Source organism: Branchiostoma floridae, chromosome 15 (assembly GCF_000003815.2).
Source record: "Branchiostoma floridae strain S238N-H82 chromosome 15, Bfl_VNyyK, whole genome shotgun sequence".
Classification (NCBI taxonomy): domain Eukaryota; kingdom Metazoa; phylum Chordata; class Leptocardii; order Amphioxiformes; family Branchiostomatidae; genus Branchiostoma; species Branchiostoma floridae.
In genome coordinates this window covers 19,376,782-19,386,669 of record NC_049993.1, presented here as the reverse complement: position 1 = coordinate 19,386,669, position 9,888 = coordinate 19,376,782, and the positions used below count along the sequence as shown (strand labels likewise).

The following is a 9,888-nucleotide window of genomic DNA, read 5'->3' as shown; positions in this document are numbered from 1 at the left end:
CGGTGTATATGGTATATAACGCCTGGTCCTTCGCTATAACCACTCATAAAACACTCGTTCACTTTGCTCACTCGGTGGTTTCATTCGGTGGTTAAAGCAAAGGACCAGGCGCTATGACACCATATACACCTCGGGGCAGGTCATTAACGTTATTATCATATAGCCTAATCGAAACTGATATACATTGTTGTTGTTTCACGTACAGTCCTATTTCACTTAAGTAGCATTTTACGGTACGGCCTGGGGATCCATAGTTAGATTCGAACTTCTCGAACTCGCTCGCGTGCGCGGTTGTCGAAAATTCGAATAACTGCGGTTACGCGCTTGCGGTTCTTTTGTTCGAATTGACGTACTAGTATAAAAGCTGTTGACGCGATGTGCATTTATGTCAAGTTTTTTTGCTCTTCTTTTCGATAAACTTGACCTTCCACTGGTTGGCATGATATAGATAAAATTCGGCCGCCGGGCGATCCTAGCGGGTTGGGCCGTACCTCAGGCGATACGGAAGTGGTCAACGTTTCGTGTAGCCTGAGTGCCAGCCTTTGTACTGACAGCTGGTTAGCGGGCGCCATTTTGAATTTTATCCCTGTCTGCATGACTGTATATCCCTAAATCTGATTGGTCAATTTCCTGTGTATCGCTCCTTTTGATTGTTCAGGTGTTAAAATGAATCGACACCGGTGTTGATCTGAATAGAAACCAGGCTGACCGGAAACTATGTGTTATGGCGTCATAACCAATATGGAATGGGGCCTTCAAATTGGTTCACGGCACCTGGCTATATTATAATTAACCTGCGACCTGATGTGTTACGTCTTGTTATGGTAAATGATTATCCGAATGCATACAGAATCTCTGTCTACTACCTTGAGATGCTAATATCACATTCTTTACCAAATGTTTCCCCATACAGCCTGCCCGGCCGGACAATTCGGAGCCAATTGTACCGGTACCTGCCACTGTGCGAGCGGAGGTTCCGTGTGTGACACCGAGACCGGAAACTGCAGTAGCGGCGGCTGTGTCACGGGGTGGGAAGGGAGCAACTGTCAGATAGGTAACAATTATTGTACATACTGATGTGCTACGTCTTGTTATGGGGAATGTTTATGCGATGCATACAGAATCTCTGTCTACTACCTTAACCCTCATCCGACCGTATGGGGTCATTTTTGACCCCAGGCGTACATTTTAATCTACCATAGCAACATTTTTCATCAGAGAAAAAATTCCTTCCAGGAATTTGTTTGTATACATGTCTTACAACATCTACCAATTTTTCGCCGAGTTTTGCCCATTATTGTATAAGCTATACTTGAAAGTTTGTGTCTTGTTCGGTGGGGTCAAAAATGACCCCAGCCAATTATGAATCATTAATTACATAAATATCAAGATATTTCAATAAAATAACAGGCATTCCTCATTATTGCTATTGCAGCAACAGGTTATAGTTGCTTAGATGAGTAAACACCGAATATTTTGAAAGAAATTTAGTATTTTAGTGTAAAACACAGTTTTTCGACATTTTGCATAAATTATGATAATGCGCACTAATTACCTATGCTAATGAAAGTGAAAATGTTTCTTATTAATTAAAAAACAATATATGGACAGAATGTGCTGAAGGAACCTACAAGGAAGATCTTTGCGGGAAAATAGACAAGAGTTATTGTATGTATGTGTTCAGATGGCGGAATATGGTGCATAATTAAGTAATAAATTCGTTACTTTTCACAAATATTGTATTTTTTCTTGTTAAATAACATTATTATGCTATCAGCATTATTGCATCATCACAATTATTGTTTAGAAATTGATAAAACAAAACATTGTTTAAGTAAGTTTACTATGGTAGATTTTCAGAGCAAATGTGGGTTTTCCTCATTTTCTGCATAAATTATGATAATGAATAATAACTTCTGACACAAAAACTTGTCAAAATATTTTTCATAGGTTAGTGAAACACTAAATACATAGAAATGACAAAATAAGCCAGCAGAAATATGTCTATGAGCAAAACAAAATGGGGTCAAAAATGACCCCATACGGTCAGATTCGTCGTAAAAATGTAACGGTCGGATGAGGGTTAAGATGTTAATATCACATTTCTACTGAATGTTTCCCATAGACAGCTAACAGTTACCGTACATACTCAATCAAATGTGTTACGTCTTGATGTCGTTAACGGTTATGCAAAACATTACTACCTTAAGATGTTAATAATGATAATTAACGTGCAAGCTGATGTGTTGCGTCTTGATATGGGAAACGATAATGCGATGCATACAGAATCTCTTTTTGCTACCTTAAGATGTTCATATCACATTCTTACCAAATGTTTCTTTCCTAGCCTGCCCGGCCGGACAATTCGGAGCCAATTGTACCGGCACCTGCCACTGTGCGAGCGGAGGTTCCGTGTGTGACACCGAGACTGGGAACTGCAGTAGCGGCGGCTGTGTCACGGGGTGGGAGGGGAGCAACTGTCAGATAGGTAACAATTATTGTATGTTGTCTGTTTCTGTATGTGTCCAGGGACTGAAAAGCATTTTGCAGCCTGAGTGATGTTACACTGGTACATGAAATAAATGAAAGGAAAAAAACTAACGTACATACTGACGTGTTACGTCTTGATATGGGAAACGATTAAGCGATGCATACAGAATCTCTGTCTACTACCCTGAGATGTTAATATCACATTCCTACCGAATGTTTCCCTTCTAGCCTGCCCGGCCGGACAGTTCGGACTCAACTGTACCGGTACCTGTCACTGTGCAAGTGGAGACTCTGTATGTGACACCGAGACTGGGAACTGCAGCAGCGGCGGCTGTATTGCAGGGTGGGAGGGGAGCAACTGTCAGACAGGTAACAACTAACGTGCAAACTGACGTGTTGGTAGCATGGGTACCATCCGGAAATTAGTTCGCTCTGGCGTTTATTATACACTATATACAGTCGCTTCTCTGCTGTTCTGTCTGGTTTCCTTGACCACGTTTACGTCTGGAATCATCCAAATTTTTGGACAAGGGTGCTTATTGGTCCCTACACATGAGCGATTTAAGGAATGGGTTCAAGTGCTCATTCGAACAGGCGTTCCAACACCCAAAATGCCATCCTTCGGCTTGCTGGCGGGCCTGTTGTCGTCGAACGAGCGCCCTAGAACCCATTCCTTAATTTGCTCATTAATTAACGTAACCAGCAAACGATTTGAATGTGGAGGTCCCCAGACGGGTAGCAGAAGCGACGGTCACCATAGGATCGAACTACTACCGGATGGTACCCAGGCTAATGTGTTATGTCTTGATATAGCTATAGGAAATGATATTACGCGATGCATACAGTGTCTCTGTCTACTACCTTAAGATGCTGATATTGTATCACATTCTTGCCGAATGTTTCCTGTACAGCCTGCCAGGCCGGACAGTTCGGACTCGGCTGTAACGGCACCTGCCACTGTGCGAGCGGAGACTCTGTATGTGACACCGAGACTGGGAACTGCAGCAGCGGCGGCTGTATCTCAGGGTGGGAGGGGAGCAACTGTCAGACAGGCACGACTTTTTTTCAATAAGCCGATAGTCATTGATAGCATGTGCTTCGCTCACTCGGTGGTTTTATGCGGTGGTTATAGCAAAGTACCAGGCGTTTTGACACCGTATACACCGAGGAACAGGCGGGTCATTAACCCTTAATCTTTCTATGCGTCTTCTTTTAGTTTGTTCTCCTGGAACGTTTGGGCCCGGGTGCACGGAGACGTGCCACTGTGCGAACAGCACGTCCGTGTGTGATGTACAGAACGGGGTATGTTCAACTGGTGGATGTACCCCAGGATGGTCCGGACCGAACTGTCAGACAGGTAACAATTAACGTACAAACTGAAGCAAATGTGTTACGCCTTGATGTTATTAGCGGTTATGCAAAACGTGTCTAATACCTTGAGATGTTAATAAGATATGTTAATTGCATATTCTTGCCCGAAGGCTAATTGTATGTGATACAAAATGACAGACAGCATACTAGATACTAAACAGCATAGTAAGCGACTACTCTAGTCTAACTAAAGATGTAACTTATTGGGTTTGACTTCTTTTTCTGAGACAGTGGAAGACGAAAGATCCCATTTTTCTGTAATGTGTGGGTTTTGCAACGTTAAAAGGAGAGTAGTTTTCTTTTTGTCTGTAAACAAGGAGATATTAGGATAGAATTTGGTGCCTTCTTTTAAGAGATCTTTTCTCTCCTGATCATAAAAGGGGCAGTTTGAAATAAAATGTGTTTCGTCCTCTATCATATCTAACGTACAGTATTTACAAGTTTTTTCGCACACAGGTAACTTCTTATATTGCCCTTTTTCTATTTCAAGGGGGTGGGCACTAATTATAATATCCCATTCTTACCAAATGTTTTCCATACAGCCTGCCCATCCGGACAGTTCGGACTCGGCTGTAACGGTACCTGCCACTGTGCGAGCGGAGGTTCCGTGTGCGACACCGAGACTGGGAACTGCAGTAGTGGCGGCTGTAGCGCTGGGTGGGAGGGGAGCAACTGTCAAACAGGCACGGGTTTTCTTCAATAAACCGATTAAATGAAATATGAATTTACACAGGACAAACATTTAATTGGAACAGTTTCGGCTGCTTTTTATGATTTTACACAATGCAAAGAGGCATTCATAAAGTACCTTACCATCAAATAAAACCTAGTCTTTTTCTCTTTGTTAATTGTAGAGTGTATCTGTAATTCTGATGCTTTATGATAAGCACATCGATAGCCTGGGCATTTGTTTTAAATGCCATCATGTATCAAGGTCAATTAGTATCGGTTGTGCGAGTGTGGAACTTATACGTGTTTTCAATTTTTAGACGTGGACGAGTGCAGTACCAACACCAGCGGCTGCCACAGTAATGCCACATGTGCGAACACGGAAGGATCCTACACATGCACCTGTAATTCTGACTATCAGGGGGATGGCGTGTCGTGTACAGCAGGTCAGTGGTCAAACGCTTTCATATTTACAGAATCAATATTCTTGCCAAAAAAATAGAACCTTTGAGACTTTAAGGTATTAGGATGAAGTCTGTGCTAATCTAATTGAATAGACATCATTCATCCGTATGTATACATATAATGCATTGATTTCCGTGTATACTTGGATGTGTCGATTGCTTTGTAGTATGCTGAAAAAAGTACTTTGAATCGAAAACGTGCATGAGTTTTTCTTATCTGGGTATGTAGCAGAGTGGACTCATTCCTCAGCTAATCGACATCTATCGCACCACAGTCATCCCTTAGTGAGACGTCTGGAGCCGCATAATTCTAGTTTATGAACCTTTATTCAACCTGTCTTATCTGGGTATTATTGACCAATCCCTGCTCAAAAGTAATCCCTGCTCAAAATTGATGAAAAGTCCTGAAACTGAAACGTGGTAATGATGATGATGATGATGATGAGCCAATAAGAGAGGGGATACAAGCCGCATGCTGCCCAGCTATAGCTCTACCTAGTATTTTGTCACATTCACTTCACTTCCATTGACTGACTACGAAAGACGCATTGTTTTTAAAAATTATGTTCTTTCAAGTTTCCTCAGAAGATCCGGAAGCTGCCGCTGGTTTGAACATGCGGGACACTGTGATCATCGCGACTGCAGCCTTCAGTGTTCTTGTCGTCATTGCTGCTGTCCTATGCGTAACGTGGTGAGTTCACATCTTGTAAATTTACTCTCTGGGCTGAAGCCTTTACAAACAAACATTTTCTAATTACTATAGATCATTAGTAGATATCAATTTGCGCAACCGTGAGTTTGTAGCTTTCATCATTATGCAACGAAAAACGAAGTTTCATTACAGTGGTATGTACCAAAGTGCTGTATTTTGTCATAGAAAAAAATAATTTTAGAGGCACTAAAAATGATTACGTCATCAATTTGGCCCCCCAAAAAATCAGATTTAGAATTCTTTCATGCCCATCTATCAACATTCGTTACGGCTCCATTCTTTCTTAATTCATTAATAAGAAAACAGTGGAAGGTCAAAATGCCAATTTAGCCAACCGAGATATCTTAAGTAGCGTCAAACAGCCTTGCGAATTGGCTGATCATAATCAGCCTTTTCTATCGTAATGGTTTCGCTGCTGGGGTTGTGATCTGACAGCCCGGGTTCGATCCCGGGTGTCGGCATGTTGTTTCTCTCTGTTTCTTACAATTAGATGAACATTGCTAACGGTAGTTCTACCTTTACATTTGCAGTATCTTCAGGTGACGATGTGCCGAGGGCTTTTGCGATTGCCCATGTGGATGTTGAGCAGTGGAATAATCTCCAACGTTGTAACGTTACCTATTATGAATGAATGAATGACGACATTCATTGTATGTTTTTGCTTTCTAACAAGCTAAGTACAGGTCAAGGTGAATTGAATACATATCATAATGACATACAATTTGTGTAGGGTGCGATACATGACTAAGACTACAAAGTCTAAAGTATACTAGTATGCACAGGTTCAACTTCAACAGTTGTAAATGTAGTTGCAGGTGGAGTTTAGAATGCATGGTTTGTCTAATTGCATGACGAATGTAACTCATCTTGTACACAATTGAAGAAATATTATGCGCACTTCTGCGAGCTGATTCACAAAACTTCACTTATACGATCACCACTACTATATCACAGAACGTTGTATCTGATTTATGGCATTTTTTTAAACCAATCAAAGAACTGTAAAATAGTACATGGTTTTATTGTATAAAGATATCTTGTATAATTTTATTACATTTCAGGACTGGTCTTAAAACTGGATGGAGTTCGTGCTTGACAACTGTCTGTCTGGTAGACGTACCATTGACTGTAGAAAAATACAAGCTCAATCATTTTTTAAACACTTCACAATTCATTCTGTCTGCTCGTTGCCGATATCTACATGGGTAACTGAAAATCAGCAATGAGACTAGTTATGTTAAGTGGAACATCATCAATCACATAAATCATGCAAATTAGGGTCTCATTTACATAATTCATGAGAAAATGCTACAATTACATACTGTGAGAAAATGCTACAATACGTTTCTTTGCTAAGACTTTCATACATTGAGCATATTGTTATTAAGCTAAAGATAATCAACTAATATAATTTATCCAAACGAGGACATTATTTTTATAATCAATAAAAATATTACAATAGGTCACTAGTCACTCATAAGAGATCGCTATTTTTGACAGCAATGCCCTACAAACATTCATCGCGTAAAACAATCTTCAGAGATAGAACACGAATACTAAAACACACCAAAAATCATTCATAAACGATAAAAACGTCGCCATAGCAATAATCTTTATCGACTCACTTACTATAGATCATATCAGATTTGTCGTGATGAAGCCGATGGAAAGTCAGTACTCAACCGCTACCTGCTCGGCCACGACCTGGGAGTGAAGGGAACACGACAAACGTTATTACTTCGTGAGGGGGCAAAGAAGTCCAAATTTATAAGAGCACACCAGCTGACAATCTATCGAGACGGGGCCGATATGGCTTGCGATTCTTTACTCGAGTCACGTGTCCTTATGTCACGTGCTCAGAGTGATTGAATCACCACTCCTGATGAAGGTCGACGAATGTGCGACTTAAGATTCGAGGTGAGCAATTTTCTTGTATTGAATGAAAGTTTCAAATTCCAACATGGAAAAGTGTGTAACACTCCATTGTGGCCATTCCAACCAATCATAAAGAAACCATGCAGTTAACACAAGTTAGCTTAATGCACCTTACAGTGGCAGACAAAAGAGCAGTGTCGCAATATATTTCGATTATAGATATACAGCAGCACTGCAATATAGTTTTAGGAAAATAATTCCGATCATTCCACATACATAATTACTATACGATGAGAACTGATGCTAGTCCACACCAGGTCAAGTTACTTACTAAGGCTAATGTCAAATTTTCAAATCGGGACCAGGCTTGTGTTTGTGGAAACGAAAAATGGACATGTATACGTAAAAGAAAAACGTACACAAATAATGCCCATGGATTATTCTCTTTACTTCTTGTGTAGTTTGGTGTCTTTTATATCATACTAAGCTGCCGACCGGGCCCCGGTTTTTTTTTACTCAATGGTCACCTCGTAACAAGGCCACTCAATGTTATGGGTTACATGATTGGAACTGTAACAGCAACTCTTCGCCCTAGGTCAGAAACATCATGATTGAGACCAGCCCAATTGCTCACTATGAGTGAGGACTAACTGACCCAATAGGCGAAGCAGGGGTTACGAGGGCTGCTCGGGAGATTATTTTGGCCGGAATGGTTTGATCCGCTCGGGTGGATGTTCGCACATGTGGCGGGTTCTTTAACGTGCATAGGGTATGACTCTCCCCATACACGGGACCTCCATTTAACGTCCTATCCGAGGGACGACTCATTTTTCACTTGAGTAAAGTGAGGAAAGTCGTGTAAAGGGCCTTTCCCAAGGGCATAAGACCGGCAACACGGCATGCGGATTCGAACCGGCGACCTCTCGGTCACGGGCCGAATACACTACCACTGTGCTACGCGGCCCCGGTTTGGAAATGTGACGTAGGCCTTACCAGAAGCCCTGCGAAGAACTCGTCGGCGGAAGGTCGGATTTGGTCGGCAGGTAGGACGTAGCCGTCCCACATGTCACGGAGCTCGATGGCGTAGGAATACTTGATTCCAGCCACGGTGTAAGCCCAATCACAGCTGGATCCTGCCGCCATGCCGCCTGGAAAAAAACACCGTTTGAAACATACTACTAGTAATTAGAACATTCACTAGCGGACATGGAATGACGAGAAATGTATGAAAAGGTGGTGACGATTGCATTTTAGTGAGATTTTTCTTGTGGTGCAATGCATATTTTCTGATACGAACACTTACTGAGTTCGGCGATAGTCCCAACACTGAATGACGCCCCGGCTGCCCTATTAGCAAGGTGAAACTAGAGAAGGAATTTCAAAGGAGTTAGTGGATGAGCAAGGTGACATCTCTCATTCTGATTGGTCAATGTCCTGTGTATCTGTCCTTTTGATCGAACCTTTTTTTTCGAACCTGGGTTGCTAACCGGTTATTAACCAAAACTGTTAACAACTGTGGTTCGAAATAATGATTTTTCATGTGTTACGACGGTGTAAAAAACATGAACTGGGGCGTTATGACGTTGCCTGGCTATATGATAAATGTTATGAATAATCGACTACAGTAGATCGAGAACACCTACTGACTATTATCCCCGCAATATTAAGTACATGTAGATTCTATTTTACAAAGGTCAACAGTTTTATGTCAACACTCATCTCTCCTCAGGTTTTAAGTATCAATCGAAGGCAGTGCCGCTCACCTGCTCCTGGTCAGGCGGTAGCTGCTGTGCACCGGTGGTCCAGCCGTAAGGAGTCATCCACTTCTCGCCGTAGGCTTGCACGCTCAGGTAAGCCTTCACGTCGTTGCTGTTCGTCAGGACCCAGTCGGACACCGCCTCTGTCTCGGGCTCAGAGAAGGAGTACGGTCCGAGGTAGTCATCAGAGCAGGGGTCACTGCTGGAGCTATCGAAATGTTGCCAAACGGCTTAGGCCGAAGATTAATGTTAGATAAAGGTTTTAAAAAAAACCTCTGTAAATGACAGCTGTCAATCATTATCTTGGTAGATCCGCGGCCGGACGTATGGGTGAGGTGCCAGAATTTTACTGTCATCTACACACTTAATGTGCAATGGCCACACCGGTGCAATGGCCTAGTGGGTAGAGTGTTCGCCTTGCATTCGGTAGGTCGTGAGTTCGATCCCCGGCCGAGTCATACCAAAGACTCTAAAAATGGTACATGCTGCTTTCTCTGCTTAGCACTCAGCACTAATGAGGAAGAGTATGGAAGTTAAACACACATCACTA

At 42.1% G+C, this 9,888-nt stretch overlaps 2 protein-coding genes across 2 annotated transcripts in view; one reads left to right on the top strand and one right to left on the bottom strand.

Annotated features, from left to right (window-relative positions):
* Positions 1–5,689, top strand: part of LOC118431633 (multiple epidermal growth factor-like domains protein 11) — an 11,807-nt gene extending 6,118 nt beyond the window's left edge. The window contains exons 7-14 of the mRNA XM_035842874.1: positions 914–1,054; positions 2,348–2,488; positions 2,719–2,859; positions 3,402–3,542; positions 3,707–3,847; positions 4,404–4,544; positions 4,851–4,976; positions 5,580–5,689. Of these exons, the coding sequence (XP_035698767.1) occupies positions 914–1,054; positions 2,348–2,488; positions 2,719–2,859; positions 3,402–3,542; positions 3,707–3,847; positions 4,404–4,544; positions 4,851–4,976; positions 5,580–5,689 (1,082 nt within the window). The remainder of the gene's footprint in view (positions 1–913; positions 1,055–2,347; positions 2,489–2,718; positions 2,860–3,401; positions 3,543–3,706; positions 3,848–4,403; positions 4,545–4,850; positions 4,977–5,579) is intronic.
* Positions 5,690–6,734: 1,045 nt separating this feature from the next.
* The window catches only part of LOC118431281 (carboxypeptidase A2-like), a gene marked incomplete in the record, with an annotated part of 11,754 nt that continues 8,600 nt past the window's right edge, over positions 6,735–9,888 (bottom strand). The window contains 4 exon segments of the mRNA XM_035842397.1: positions 6,735–7,410; positions 8,575–8,729; positions 8,885–8,945; positions 9,345–9,568. Of these exon segments, the coding sequence (XP_035698290.1) occupies positions 7,378–7,410; positions 8,575–8,729; positions 8,885–8,945; positions 9,345–9,568 (473 nt within the window).